The 16,159-nt window shown below is 35.6% G+C and overlaps 3 protein-coding genes across 3 annotated transcripts; 2 read left to right on the top strand and 1 right to left on the bottom strand.

Moving 5' to 3' along the window:
- Nucleotides 1–1,350: 1,350 nt before the first annotated feature.
- Nucleotides 1,351–7,023, bottom strand: ABCB26 (transporter associated with antigen processing protein 1). Its single transcript, XM_088825786.1, has 18 exons — nt 6,373–7,023; nt 5,430–5,557; nt 5,213–5,255; nt 5,046–5,090; nt 4,812–4,934; nt 4,620–4,723; nt 4,484–4,538; nt 3,866–3,936; nt 3,646–3,748; nt 3,367–3,577; nt 3,115–3,188; nt 2,977–3,033; nt 2,803–2,877; nt 2,620–2,694; nt 2,241–2,522; nt 2,087–2,151; nt 1,943–2,003; nt 1,351–1,821 (listed from the first exon to the last, which is right to left on the bottom strand). The coding sequence occupies exons 1-18, from the start codon at nt 6,823–6,825 to the stop codon at nt 1,741–1,743; spliced, it is 2,106 nt and encodes a 701-aa protein (XP_088681912.1). The 5' UTR covers nt 6,826–7,023; the 3' UTR covers nt 1,351–1,740.
- A 3,800-nt stretch (nt 7,024–10,823) lies between these two features.
- On the top strand, nt 10,824–13,271 carry LOC105965520 (Tetratricopeptide repeat (TPR)-like superfamily protein). The gene is made up of 4 exons (XM_012990076.2): nt 10,824–11,499; nt 11,667–11,819; nt 11,928–12,133; nt 12,915–13,271. Exons 1-4 carry the CDS (start codon nt 11,005–11,007, stop codon nt 13,120–13,122), a joined length of 1,062 nt encoding a protein of 353 aa, XP_012845530.2. The 5' UTR covers nt 10,824–11,004; the 3' UTR covers nt 13,123–13,271.
- Nucleotides 13,272–14,727: 1,456 nt separating this feature from the next.
- Nucleotides 14,728–15,361, top strand: LOC105965541 (Ribosomal protein L18e/L15 superfamily protein). Its single transcript, XM_012990101.2, has one exon. The coding sequence runs from the start codon at nt 14,889–14,891 to the stop codon at nt 15,327–15,329; it is 441 nt and encodes a 146-aa protein (XP_012845555.2). The 5' UTR covers nt 14,728–14,888; the 3' UTR covers nt 15,330–15,361.
- Nucleotides 15,362–16,159: the final 798 nt, after the last annotated feature.

Raw genomic sequence — 16,159 nt, 5'->3', positions numbered from 1 at the left:
GCATCGCTCGACTAATTTACACCACTAATGGCAAAACTAATTTTGTATCATAAACCTAGTTTTGTCATTACTCATTTATAGTAAGTAAAGAAAATATAGGGTAAATGGCAAATAGGTCCATGACAAGGGCACTTAATTAAAAGAGGGGCATCCAACTTTTTTGTCTTTCAAATAAATCCTGCCCATTCAAACTTATTTGCAAATAAGGAAAATCCTTTTATATATACCAAAATTACCCACAATTCATTGAAACCCAATTCAACTCCAATTTCATGATTTACACCACAATTTAGCCAAATTTCATCAATTAACCAATTTTAACCATAATTTCAATTTTGACCCGCCACCACCGGAGACCGGCGGTCTCCGGCGTTGACTTTTTGTTTTTTTGTTTTTTTTTTTGAAAAACTTTTTTTTTCCCAGAAATTTTTTTCCGGCGATCGACGTTGACCTTTTTTTTTTTATTTATAATTTTGTTTTTTCTTAAAAAAAATAATTTAATTAATATTACTGTATTCGTTGATAAATTACTGTCTCCAGCAGTTATTTAACTGTCGGAGATAGTAATTTAACTGTTAATTGACTTTTTTATTCTTAAAAAAAATATTTTTAATTAATATTACTGTATTCGTTGCTAAATTACTGTCTCCAGCAGTTATTTAACTGTCGGAGACAATAATTTAACGGTTAATTGACTTTTTTATTCTTCAAAAAAATATTTTTAATTAATATTACTGTATTCTTTGCTAAATTACTGTCTCCAGCAGTTATTTAACTGTCGTAGACAGTAATTTAACTGTTAATTGACTTTTTTTTTTTTTTTTAAATTTTTCTTAAAAAAAATTATTTTAATTAATATTACTGCATTGACTGCATTGACTGCTAAATTACTGTCTCCAACAGTAATTTAACTGTCTTAGACAATAATATTAATAATATTACTGTCAAAAAATTCAAAAAAAAAAAAAAAAGTCAACGCCGGAGATCGACGGTCAACGGTGGTTGACCGGCCGGAAAAAAATTTCAGGAAAAAAAAAATATTTTCAAAAAAAGAAAAAAAAAAAGTCAACGCCGGAATCTGGTCGGAAAAAAAAAACATTTCAGAAAAAAAATTATTTTCTGAAAAAAAAAATTTTGGGGGTTAATGCGATATATTTGTTTAAATCCGGGGTCAATGTGTAATATTAAGGAAGTTAGAGCATAATGGGTGGAATTGATAAGAATTATATTATGGAGGGTATTTTAGACTAAAGACATGGGGATGTGTTTAATTGAGAGACTGTTTTTTTTGTGGACCAAAATGCATTTAAGTCCCATGTAATGGGCCTTTTTGCCATTCGCCCGAAAATATAATGAACCAACAAATGTATTATTATGAAATATATACCACAATCAATATTCCTGCAAAAGGCATTAAACTAGTTCTTCTTTCACTTTCTGCAATAAAACATTTACAAATGCTCAGATTACAATTTTCATATTACACAATGTACGCTCTTCGATAACTCAATCGCATTACGTATAAATGAAAAATGGAAATACGTAGAAAAGAAAGAAGACACAAAAATATACCTTTGTCTTTTCACATCTCGAGCCATCGTAAAATAATGTCGAGAATTTCGATTTCCATTTCTTGAAAAAGAAGTTCCGTTATTCTCTGTTTCTATTGGTTTAGGGGGGCGTATATGAGGGGTATATTTGTCTTTTTTTTTTTTAGTAATGAAAAGGTGGCTATAGTATTCAGGCAACTGCATCTGCCTGCCTTCTGATTAATCGAGCATATAAGCCGTCGTTTTTTACAAGATCTGTGTGGCTTCCCATCTGAAAAAATTCAAAGAAAAATTGCGTAAAAATTAAGTCACGATAAATTAAATAATTAGGGATTGATGTTTGATTAGCCGAATGACTTTTCGGGCAACCAAACGAGGCCTAGAGAACATACCTCGATAATTCTACCACCATCCATTACGATTATTCGGTCCGCAGTTTGGATGGTCGAAAGCCTGCCAAAGACGGTTGTCAATAAATGCCAAAATTTCAATTATGCCATTGCCACGTAATAAGTATTTTGACTGAACCCACTTACCTATGCGCGATTACGAAAACCGTCCTCTTGGTTTCTTGGTCACTTTCCACAGCACGAAGAACACCCTATTTAACAACGCCAAATTAATCAACTCGAACAAAATTAGGTTTTCACTTGCATATATATATATATATATATATATATATATATATACCTTAACATTGTGTTCGCTCTCGGCATCAAGAGCGCTAGTAGCTTCATCAAGGATCAAAATGCTCGGGTCTCGAAGAACAGCTCTGGCAATAGCAATTCGTTGCTTCTGCCCCCCACTAAGCAAATCATCGTCCACTAGTGTTTGGTAGCCATTAGGTAGGGCCGAAATGAAATCATGAGCAAAGGCCTGTTTGGCTGCCCACTCCACTTCCTGCTCACTAACTTCTCGAGGGCACCCGTATTTTATATTCGAACTAACATCCATACGGAATAATCTTGGCTCCTACACATGAATATTATATTCAACAATTTTCTATTTATTTTTTTTCAAATTAAATTCGTTTACGGAAGAAAGAAGATATTGAGTTATATATACATACCTGTCCGACGTATCCAATCTTTTCCCTCAAATACTTAACGTTCAGTTCTTTCATCGGATATCCGTCAATCAGTATCTGATTTTGGACAAAGAAAATGTCGATAAAATTTTTATAAGAATCACAAAATAAATAATCGAAATTATGTGCTAATTAATTATCGGGGATTAGGATAAAGGGTTTTACCTCGCCGTTTGCTGGCTCATAAAGACGTAGCAAAAGATTTACGATGGTGCTCTTCCCACTACCACTAAGGCCAACCTAAGAATTTTTAAGAATATAAAAAAAGGGATTTGTGTCATAAAAATTAAACGTCGATTAAATATCACGAAAAACGGAAACGAAAACACTTGTACTTACAAGAGCAACTACTTCCCCGGGATGAACTGTTAAGTTGAAATGTTGCAATACAGGCACCTGTTAGCTCCAAAAAATAAGAATTACCAAGTATGAAATTTTATATAAGGCACTGTTCTCGAACGATAGTGAAAAGCTCACCATTGTTCTGGAAGGATAGTGAAAAGACACGTTCACAAATTCAACTCGCCCCGTCAACTTCTGCAACTTCAATCCTGTAATGTATTCGATTTTATATCCAAATCAATGAAGTGACGCTATAACAATCCAACAATAAACAATCGAGAATATATAGCCCGATTTTTTTTTTTTTTTTTGAACTGATTAGAGGATTCTCGTGCTACTAGTAAATACTAAAAATATCGGAAAAAAATCGAAAAAAAAAGTGCATGCCTTTTGCAGTGAACTGATCGCTGGGCGAAAGATCGATCAAATGGAAGACTTTTTCACTAGCTCCTATAGATTGCATCAAATTCGATAAATTATCTCCGACCCACCAAGTTGAATAGATTAGCCATTCGCTATACAAAATAAATTTCGTAAGCTGCTCGGCTGTTATTTGACCGCTCAGAATCGACATTCCCCCTATCAGCACCGCAATAACCTATAAAAAATAAATCGGCAGTTAGATATTTAAAAAAAAAAAAATTAGATTTTCTCAAGATTTTGAACCTGAGTCGAGTGATACAGAGTGTTGAAGCCGAAGTTCCAGAAACCGTAAGCAGCACTTTGTCGTAAGCTTATGCCAGCTAATTTGTCCAGCCATTGCTTATACCTATTTACCAAGAGAATTAAAATATATTCGGAAACGGTTACGATTTTTGTGCTACCGTCAAAGAAATATAACTAGTTCAAGTACATCTTGAAAAATAACACGAGTTGAATTTTTTACCGTCCAAGTTCGAGTTTTTCTGTCCCGTATACACGAACAGTTCTCATCAAAGAGAACGTCTCTTGTGCAACCTATACAGCAAAGAGAAAGTCTTGTAATATGAGAAAATCAATTAACTGAATAATTATAAATCAAGGGTAAATTACGGCCACCCCTGAGGTAAGGTCGAATTACGAAAAATCCCTCATGTTTGGGTAATTACAACCACCACCCTCAACTATGAATCTTCTTACACATCCACCCTTGCGGTGTCAAATTTAGTGGAATCTTCTAGATTATGTGGAATATTCTCCAGTTTGTACCCGTTTTACCCCATTCGAGCTCCACATTTTGAAACAAGATGATCATAAGATGTCTCTATCAGCTTGTAAATATCAGATTGTGGTGCATCAGAAACTGCATTTTTGCACAAAACGAGTACAAACTAGAGAACATTCCACGGAATTTAAAGATTATGTTGAATTTGACACCATAAGGGTGGACGTGTACGAAGATTCATAGTTAAAGGGGTGGTTGTAATTACCCAAATATGAGGGATTTTTTCGTAATTTGACATTACCTCAGTGTGGCTGTAATTTACCCTATAAATCAATGTAATAAGAAAGATTCAAGATTAACTTCGTTAGCAGAAGCAGTGAATTCTTGAGTCAACTTGGCAGATTTCTTTTGATACCTACACAACACATGCAAGATGATTAACCGACAAAAAAAATATCGAATATACGACGGAAATAAAGAAGAAAGAGAATCGTACTGTCCGTATATCAGCATAATGGCAGAGAGAGAGATGCAAATGACCAATACGCAAAGTCCAAGTGGCAACGACAAAAACAGCAAGTAAGCCAATGCACCTGTTCCCTACATGGTTTTCGTAATGAGATTCTCAGTTTTCAAACCGTAACTATAAAATGCGTCTTATTTTACGTGTAAAAATTAACAGGCGTACCTGAAGAACATTGCGCATTATCAGGTTTAGGTCGTTTCCTATCACACGCGAGACTTGCTGACAATCGGAACCGAGCCTACTCGTCAAACCGCCAACTGTTTCCGAGTCAAAAAACGATATGTCCTACAAAGAATATATTCACCGTACAAATTTAGCATCGTGTGGTGCAAAATAAAATGCGTAAAATTATTTGAGAGACGAAAAAAAAAAAAAAAGGTATAAGAATCGGTTAACCTGAAGAAGAAGAGTCGAGTATAATTTTTCCCTCAGTCGCTTGACCTAATAAACAAGATTAAACTATGTAACCAATATAAACACGTATTACTAGTGTGTGTGTGTGTGTGTGTGTGTGAGAGAGAGAGAGAGAGAGAGAGAGAGAGAGAGAGAAAGAGAGAACTCACGAGGATCATATTTGCTACCCCAAACAAGCAACCTCGAATGCCACTGAAAATTTTAGTACAGTGAGAGAATCAGTTTATACAGACATAAATTCTAGCGAATGCCGCAACTTTTACTTCACAAGAGCTAGTTGAGTTATTGGGGGCAATATTTTTAAAATAAACTAAACTCAAATTGCACGTTAAGAAGAAGGGAGTTACGACCGTACAAGATCTTAACCTGCATATTCCTGCAGTAATGCACAACAGAACCAAACGCCGTACATTCTGATGAAACAGGGGAATCGTACTACTTTGCGCAGAAAAGATTGATGCTGTCAGATAATGTGGAATCGATACCTCTGAAACCTGAGCCGTAAAAAAAACGCAATTCGGGATGAGATATTTTAAGCTAATGAAAGTAAGCAAGAAAGTCTAACTCGACAATTTTATGATTAACAGGTCAAGCGACAAAAGACTCGTTTGGGAATAAGGATATATAACTTGATAGACAATATAATCAAGGTGTATCAAATTTTTAAACGGGCTCGGAATTTTTATCAAGCATATGAAATGATAATGAGGCCAAACTCAACCCCCTAGTATTACATGATTCCTACGAAAGCTATTGATTGCGTAACTATAAATCTCAAAACATAAGATAATAACATATTATATCATCATGAACAATGCAATCCTATCCAACTCAATCAATCTTATCAATCCCATCGACATACGCAAAACGAGTCCAAAGTCCAGTCAAAACAACAAGAATATTAACTACTTAACGAAAATAAATCATTCCAAATTCGAGTTCATTTTCAAAATCCAATACTGAAAAGGCAACTCAATCAATCTTATCAATCCCATCAACATTCACAAAAACGAGATCGTTGTCCAACAATGTCGAGTCAAAACAACAAGAATACTACTAACTACTTAACGAAACAAAATCATTCCAAATTCGAGTTCATTTTCAAAATCCAATACTCAAAATGCAAGTCAATCAATCTTATCAATCCCGTCGACATTCACAAAAACGAGATCGTTGTCCAACAATGTCGAGTCAAAACAACAAGAATACTAACTACTTAACGAAACAAAATCATTCCGAATTCGAGTGCATTTTCACAACGCAACACTCAAAAAAACAATAAATTAACTACTGAATTTTGTGTACATACAGCTGTGATGATGAGTGCAACAAAGGCGAAAAACACAACCCACCGATCCTCGGCCACCAACTCCCACATTTTCCTCAAAGCCCGAATGACCGTAACGGGCTTCGCGGAGAAGACGCTTTCGACCTCTTCGGTCGAAAGCCTCCACCACTCTCCGCCGGGGAATACTTGTCCCACGAACTTCACCCATTTCTTCAACTTCTCACTCAACTCTACTTTCTCGCTCTCCGCGGAAGCTCCGTCGTTCGAGCTGTTGATTAACGGGTGCCCATTAACTGAAGCTGAATTTAATGGAGGAATGCGATGGAATCTTTTGCTGGGGTGGGCGAAGAATTGAAGGCGGGGTTTTTCTTGATTGGAGTGGAGATTCACTAAAGAACGGATTTTTATGGGGAATTTTCTTTGCGCGGGTGGGAATGCAGATAGGGGTTGGAGATTGCATAAACGGAGAGCCATTAATGAATTTCAGTTAGGAATCGGAAGATATGCATGATTTTGCTTAGTGAATTTCTGGGTAATGGAGAAAAAAAAAAATTGAGTTTGGATTTTGATTTTCCTGTAATTTTCTGGTGGATGTGATTGTTGTGTTGCGGCGGCACCACTCGTTCCACGTAGAGCCCAAAGGTAAAATTAAAATAAGAAGGCAATTAAATTACAAATCTGATATTAATTGATATATTTAAGTAGGATCCATTGATTTGATTGTCATTTTTCTTTTTTTTTTTTTTTTTTTTTTTTTTTTTTTTTTCTTATACATTAAATATTAACATTTTTCCACTCGTCTCGAGCCGTTGGAAGAATGTTAAAATAATTTTTGATGCTTCCCTTGATTCAGATGAAAATAGTTGCGGTTTAGGTGGATTAGCAAGATCTTTTGACGGTAAATGTGTTGTTTGGTTCTCTTCTTGCTGCAATCAACGTCTAGACGCAACTACAGCAGAGACAATGGCAGCACTCAGAGCGATGGAGTTCGCTCGCAATCATGATATGCATCGAGTTATTTTAGAAAGCGATTCCAGCACCATTGTTGCCAGCGGCGGAACATATAAGGGGCAGGGGGGGCCGTTGCCCCCCCCCAAAAAAAAAAAAAAATTTTTTAGGTATTTTTGCATTGTAGTTTTAGAATATTACTTTTGGCCCCCCTAAAGTTTTAGTAAATATATGTCTTAACCTTCAATTTTTTTATTTTCTCTCCACAATCTTATATAAATTATATTTGTATATATCATATTTAACATAAAAATATTTAATAAAATGGTTAAAATTGGTATTATTTTATATAATATTTATGAATATTTACTTATTTTTGATTTATTTATCTATGTCTCTTAAAAATAATATGAGACGATGCCATTAATCTCCAAAATACTTAAGTGCAATACATTAAGATTTTTTTGTCATGCTTAAAATATGATAAAACTATAATATATATGCTAATTTAATTAAAAATTATCAATATAAACTTTTTTTTACTATGTCTTGTGAACATAAATTTTTTTTTCGGGGCGCTGCCCCGAACCACGAAATTTTAGTTAGCCCCCCCTACATTTTGATTCTGGTTCCGCCCCTGATTGTTGCAGCTATCCAAGGTGAAGGAGGGTATTTTTTTCAGCTTTGGTCACCTCATCGACGATATTAAAAGACTCTCATCCGTATTTAAAGACTTCAAAGTTTGCCATGTCAAAAGGGAAGGTAACCGTGCTGCCTACGAAATCGCAAAATTGTCCTTAAGATCAACTTTTACGGCTGATGTTTTTCCCAGATTTCATATCTAGCATTGTAATTTCTGATTTTTCTCATTAATGCAATTATGAGTCTGTTTTTCTCAAAAAAAAAACATATATATTAACATTTTTCAATAAACATGTGATGATATGGAAATCCAAATTGACAACATTTTAAAGCTTGATTGAAGCAAATTTATGTGAATTTTGAAACCATTTGAACTATTTAAATATAGCTTTTATATATAAAAAAGGTAAATAGAGATGAATCTTTAAATGAAATGCAAAATGTTAGTTAGTCCATATATGGTTTCCACCATTGCATTATTCCCGGTTTCAGAAGTTTAACATGCAGATCAGTCCCTATAAGGCTGTTTTGGTTTCTTGGAAGGGTTTTTGTGGGATTGGACTATTTTGGTCGGATTACACTGTTTGGAAAAGGTAAATTGGTACGTAGCTCAGGTTTGGTATCTTTGATTTGAACATTTGGATTGTGGCATCCCTTATCAATCTTGCATTAGTTTTGTTTGATTGATTCCGGATTTTGTGTGAAATTATAAAATTGCCCCCTTGGAGCCATTTAAAATATTCTGAAATTTCTTTATTTTTGCAGGGGGCCACTTATTAAAAAAAAAAAAACCATACGTTTTGATTTTTCCCCAAATAAAAAAAAACTTACCCTAACTCATTCATCTTTTCTCGATTGTGTGGCATACGATTTGCTCATCTCAAAATCACATCGATTGTTTGTTCCAATAGTTCGTATTGACCGTATTGTTCACCATCTCGCCATGAGTAGCAGCAATTCTTCGGGTGCGAGGGCACGTGGAAGCGGTTCTACAGGTTGTGGTCGTCATTTTGGTGAAGCAGAGCCGCTATTTTGCTACTGTGGGTTGAAGTTATCAGTAAAGACGTCGTCGACGAGTGCCAATCCAGGTCGTCGGTTTGTTTCATGTCCGGAACAAAGGAGGGTAATTTAGTTGGTCAATTTTCCATATTCATTGTTAATTAATTATTTATATCAGTTATTCATTTAAAAGTAAAAGCCAAATTTTAATTGCTCAAATTTTTTTTATAAAATTATAATATCCTACATGATTTAAAATGCAAGTTCTTCAGATGGGTTAACGACGAATTTTGTGAAAATTCAGTGGCGTTATTTACGCATTGAAGGAAAGAATTGAAGGGTTGAAATTGCAGCTGGATCTTGAATCCAGCAAAACGAAATTCTATAGAACGGTTGCTATATGTTCATCACTTGCTCTAATCTTACTTTTCCTCATGTTGGTGGTGTTGTATACATTGTAGTATAATTAATTGTTGTGTAGTTGTAATGCTCTTCTTGTTTTTAGATATGATGTACTACTCGTTTATCTATGGTGTAGTAAAACAACAAAAAGTTGTATTTTGCTTATTGTATGTTTCTATTATTGAAAGTAAATAAATTATTATCTATTTTTATGATTATTCTTTTAATTTGACAAATTTCAAATGAATATTATTATCTAGTTTAGCCATTCTGTAATTACAGTGGTTATGTAGAGAATATTGTGCTTTTTCTGCACCACAATATTCTTTTTTTCTGCCAAATGATATATTCCCACGCAAAGTAACATATTTCATAAAAATCATCATTGTTATTGGGAAGAAAATGCAGTACATTACACCATTCTTGCCTATACATAGATGAACTTCAAATGACTTTCCCAAGCCACAAACATACACAATTTGCTTCTGCATTCCTCCTCCTCATATCATTGTATGGCTGCCAATAAATCCATCATCTTCTCCCAAGCTGATTTCATGTATGAGTTAGATTGGGATGAGAAGGTGGATGATACCTTCATTCAAGTTTTGTCCTACCAAGCTCGTCTGGGGGATTTCATTGTTGGAAAAAAAAAAGAGAGAGATTCCATCCGAATGGCAAAAAATATTATCCAAAAAAAACATGGCAAACACTTCTCTTCAAAATATTTTCTTAAGAAGTTAACCATTCTCGAAATGAGGTACGATACATTTGGTTGGATGTTAACTCTACCGGGGGTGGAGTGGGATCAAGCTACTAACGTTGTAACCGCGGGGGATGATGTATGGAAACAAATTTTGAAGGTATTAATTCTCATTTTTTTTAAATCTGTCCAAAAAAAGAATACAGACTACAATCAAATACAGATAATCAGACTACACACCCAATCATTGCAATGGAAATTCTTACGGTATACATTACTTTTAGATAATCAACTAATTATGCACATAAAGAGAACAACTGATCACAACCCAATCAAATTAGCTAACTAATTTTGCATATAAGCATAACAGTAGTTATCAAGATAACTTCAAGGGCTCATTAAATTGAAGTTCGAAAAAATGACGAATATTGAAATAGACTATTAACATGTGCACCTAAACATATCTAATTAATTGAAATTAACACTTCATTAAGTTCTTCGATCAAAGGTGCCAACTAAAAGCTTTTTAAATTCTAATACATTTTGTTTTTCAAAATTCTAAATTTCTAATTAATTGAAATTAACACTTCTACCAAATATATCCTTTCTATAGCTTGTTTCTTGAGATTATTATTATTATTATTATTATTATTATTATTTATTATTATATATCGTGTGGAAATCAATCATAGCTACAATTGCCGCCACACGCCACGTCTCTCTTTTCATGTAGACAATATTACCCCTCAAAATCCCACTAAGCTCAACGCAGTTCCGCCTCACACCAAGCTAAAATCCCCAGACCCATTTCAGTCTTTTCATCTCCCACTTGCCAAAAAAATCTCACTGCATCTTTCTTCCCCAACAGAAATTCCTAAATCAACAACTGTAGCTCAAAAACAAAAAATCAAAAACCCTCAAATTTCATCTCTCTGTTTGAAGAATTCCGACGCCATTTTTCCATGGCGGTAGTGCTCGGCAACGTTTCTCCGTTCCTAGACCTCTCCACCTCGCCGCCTCGGCCCATAATCCCCGACCGCCGCCTCCGCCCCTTCCCCTCCGACGCGCTCCTGAACCTCTTCAACAAAGACCTCCACCAGAACCCTAATTTCCACGCGGCGTTCGAATCGGTGTTCGATAACCGTGAGAGGCACTCGAACAAGAGGAAATCGAACCAGTCGAAGGTGAACGGAGTGGAGTACGACAATTCCAGCGACGACGAGAACGGCAGCGGGTTCGAGGATGAGCTCGGAGATGAAGCCGATGAATTCAACTGGGAGAAGGAGATGAGGAAGAGAGTGAAAGAAATTGAAGAAATGAGGGAGTTGGAGAAGAAAGCCGAAGAATTGCAGTACAAAGTCGATCAGGAGTTCGGCGACGGCCGCGGTGGCAACGGCGAGCCGGATGACGAAACTGAAGAACAGAAGCGGATGAGGGTTAAGAAAGAACTAGAGAAGGTTTGTTCGATTAGTATTCCTGAATTCAATCATTTTCCATAAACCTCGAATTACGAAATTGAAAATCTGAGGTTTTCTATATGAAAAGGGGGGAAAAATAAAGTAATAAGATTTATGTTATCTCATATCCGGTTCGATGAATCTCTTAGCAAGGTATGTGTTAATAGGTAGCAAAGGAGCAAGCAGAACGGAGGAAAACCGCTCAATTGATGTTCGATTTGGGGCAAAAAGCATACGGAAGGGGTATGTACGGACGCGCCATTGAATTTCTCGAAGGTGCACTCACAATCATTCCCAGGCCAACCTTGTTTGGCGGTGAGGTCGGTGATTAATGGCCTCTACAATTTTTTCGTATAATAATCTATGATTGTTTTATTTCTTTTCACGTTTCTCAATTTAGTACTTCGATTATGTTCTTGTGAAACCAGATACAAATATGGCTGGCAATGGCTTACGAGGCTAGCAATCGCCATGCGGACTGCATTGATCTTTATAAGCAGTTGGAAAGGAAGCATCCCAGTGTCAGTATTCGAAGGCAAGCCTCGGAGCTGCGCTACATTCTGCAAGCACCCAAGCTTAAGATATCGCAGGAAGAGATGGTCACCATCCCACTAATAGGTTCCAGTTATGATAGGTAAGCTTATTTTTCTGCCATTACTTTTCTATTATTTCCAGCAGTATATATTTCTCGTTTCCGGACCATAATACAGCGCAAAAAAATAAAATAATAAATAATGAAATTTATTAGGTTTCTCTCTAGTTTAATTGAGGTTATTCATGATCTCCGGTCAGAAATGAACTAGACAAACACTGATTGTGGGCTTGAACGAACATTAGCGCCAAAAGATACCTTTTCACTTTCTGTGAAGTGATTAACTTAAATTTCTGATGCAAAGAATTTGGTGCTTTGAGTGTAAATTACACGTTTCCATGTTATTGTCGGATTGAAATGACTGCCCATAGCTTCTTCCTTAACTTGCCCTTTTCTTGAAAAAGAGGGTTCCGATTCTTGTTAACGATTTCTGAAACAGGGAGATTTCGAGAAATTGTACTCGTTTTTTTTCAGTTATAACTGGATTTCCATATAGTCGATTTGGGGGTTTGTATCTGAAATCTCGTATTTGTAGGTATTTTAGTTATATGACCTTCGAAACCTCACATATATCTCAGATACCGCCCCACCCCAGCTTGAGACAGTAGTGTTTATACACCTTGTTATGTTACCGTTAGCCAAACCAGGATTTTGTTTTTGAGACGCGGTGGGGGGGGCATGGCCCCCCATGGCCCTCCGTTCTGGTCTTCGAGTTCACATGAATTTGATCGGTTTTTAGTCTCTAGATCAGTAGTTTGCTTTTCATGATTGAGAATTAACCGGAAAGTTCGATAAGTGACTGGTGCATTGTTCTTATAATCAGTTACGCAGCTACTTGGACGGATAAAAACAAGGACAAAGACGAAAGGATGAGCGGCTCCACGACGAATCAGCTGACATCATCAAAAGACTATTTGGGGGATTTTCTGGTGTGGAAACCGCCCGTCGGAATGGAGAAGAATCGAACATTCTGGGTTTCTCTAACTTTGTGGATGGGTCTCGTCGGAGCTGCTCTCTTACTGCAGAGATGAAGCTCACATTTGTACAGATGTCATTTTAGAGCTGGTATTGTTAGTTTGCTGCAATTCTATTACAGTTTGGTGTCTCCATATATGTATGCATGATTGCTGTTGTACTTGTACCATATTTCCACTAATGAAATATATTTGTTGTCTATTAATGAGCATATGTTTATCAAATGTCCGAAAATGCCATATACATATATATACATACAAACTATGGGCGAAAATCAGAATAAAATTATTTTTTGAATATTCGATCCAAATTTCCAATTTTGGAATTAAAAAAAAAATTATTCTGAATTTCAAGAATTCTGATTTTCAATTTTTTCGGAAGTTTTATTTTATTGAAATTATATAATATATGAGATTTAGATCTCCAAATAGTACAACTATAATATAATAACATTTTTTTTGATTTTTTGTCCGAATTTTCAATTTTGCTACAAAATTTTCATTCGAATTAAAAAAAAAAAGATTTTCAATTAATTTCTTATTGGAATTGGAATTACTTTATTTCCATTTTTCTCGAAAGTGTTAATTCATATTCGTTCCGCCCCTTAGTACAACCGCAGAGGCACACAAGCTAATTTTAAAATCTCCACAATGAATATTAATGAGATCAATTAATATATTTTAGGAAATATACTTGATTTATTTATTTATTTTAGAGGAGAAATAAAGTTTATTCATTTAGCGATAAATGCTATTTTTTTTTTTTTTTTTATTAATTTGTGGTAAATAAATGAATAATTTCTTAACTGAAATGCTATTCATAGAACATATTTTACCACCTTGCAGTGCGACTTTATTTCATTTGTAATTTTCAAAGTAAAAAACCACAATCCTCTCAAATCATTTCCCAACTGTATTTCGTGCATGGACATTTCGTATTCCCTAACACGAAATGAATGAAGGCATTTCGTGCAAAGAAGCACGAAATAGTGTTTTTTCACGATACACGAAACCATAAATTTAAGTTTTTTATGCATTTCGTGTTGTATTGCACGAAATGAAATACTGCATTTCGTGCAATGTAACACGAAATGCCTTTTTTTTCACAAATTTGTTTTATTTCGTATAAATTTACACGAAATACAAGCTTGCATTTCGTGTAAATTTACACGAAATAAAACAAATTTGTGAAAAAAAAGGCATTTCGTGTTATATTGCACGGAATGCAGTGTTTCATTTCGTGCAATACAACACGAAATGCATAAAAATGTCAAAATTCGATAAAAAATACGTTTTTTTTTTATCTCAAAATCGAAGTAGGTTTCTTTCGTATTGATAATTATTGTGTTTTAATTGATATTATCGAAAAAATTTGACGATTCGAAAGTTTAAAAATTCGGAGGTTGAGAGAATTTGGAAAAAAGTTAAATGAATTCTTGACAAATGAATTATTTCGCACTGTAACTGTAAAAAATTACACTATGAATAGTAAACCCCTTTCTTAAGAACAATTCGAATTAAATGGTTGTACTAGGTCAACAATACTCGGCCCCATCTAAAAACACACTGAATGAAAGCCCATACATTTCAAGGCTTAAAAAAGCCCATTACCCCTCAAGAAACCCTAGACATGTGAATTTACATCTTCACCCTCAGCACACAAGCGATACATCACACCCACACGAAGGTCAAATTCGTAATTCCATCTCTACCCATCCGATCCCCAAATCTTCAGCCTCAAATACAAAAACCCTAGTCCCATTTCTCCATCTCTCATCGCCTCCGTTGCGCCGCCGATCCACACACACACACAGTAAGCAGCAATGACGACCCGCCTGAGGAAGAACAGGAAGAAGAGAGGCCACGTCAGCGCCGGACACGGCCGTATCGGAAAGCACCGCAAGCATCCCGGAGGCAGAGGAAACGCCGGAGGCATGCACCACCACCGCATCCTTTTCGACAAGTACCATCCCGGATACTTCGGGAAGGTCGGTATGCGCTACTTCCACAAGCTCCGAAACCAGTTCCACTGCCCCATTGTCAACATCGAGAAGCTCTGGTCGATGATTCCACAGGATGTCAGGGACAAGGCGACAAAGGACAACGCGCCGATGATCGACGTCACCCAGTTCGGGTACTTCAAGGTTCTGGGCAAGGGGCTCCTGCCGGAGAACAAGCCGTTGGTCGTGAAGGCGAAGCTCATCTCCAAGGTCGCCGAGAAGAAGATCAAGGAAGCCGGAGGTGCTGTTGTTCTCACTGCTTAGAATTTCCTGCATTTCTGTTTTTCTTTTTTTTTTTTAAAAGATGAGATTTTTAGATACAGTTTTATGAGTTTTTCTTTTTTTTTTTTGTTTCTGAACGTGATGCTGTTATATTTTAATTCGGGTTTATGCAGATTTTGCTTATGCTTAGATTCTTTTGCATTTATGTGTTTCATTCTGATTTTTGCTGCTGTATTCTCCAAATGTGCATGCTATGTGTTTGTGAATTTGTCTCTGTGGCATTCTGAAAAATTCGAATAATGCATAATCGAAAGATTCTGCACTAGAAATCGAGTTAACGGGCCTTTTGGGTGTTGTTGTTAGCATAATTATAGATATGTTTTCTGCCTTATTCTGTGCATTGGTATATACGAATGTGAAATCATGTGCTATTTTTTTGAATTACTTTACTCACATTTTACACATGATGAATATGCGTATCGTTTCAGTCAAATTTTATGATAATACTGTTGTCGTATGCTCGTTGAGGCTTTAGCATCTTACAACCTCGTGTACATTGGCATTGGCAATTTGCTTATCACATATTCAAATGTATGTATGTATGTACAAATATGTTTGTGTGTAGCATATGCATTGTCAATCACTCTATGCGAAATTCAGTGAGTTCGAATTATATCCGTCTTATTGTACGTGTATATTGGTTTATTTATCCTATGTGTTTAGCTTTGGATTTTAATCGTAAATTTGTTGATTTACTCGATGTTGCACCCGATATATATAAATGAGTCAATATGTTAATGTACCTTCATACGCCTACATCAATATATTTATGTGTGCTGTTATGTTTAGCTGCAAAGACCAGAATATCTTTT

This window comes from Erythranthe guttata, chromosome 11 (assembly GCF_056151865.1).
Source record: "Erythranthe guttata isolate IM_541 chromosome 11, IM_541, whole genome shotgun sequence".
NCBI lineage: Eukaryota > Viridiplantae > Streptophyta > Magnoliopsida > Lamiales > Phrymaceae > Erythranthe > Erythranthe guttata.
Note: the sequence above shows the minus strand (reverse complement) of the source record. Positions and strands in the feature narration are given on the sequence as shown.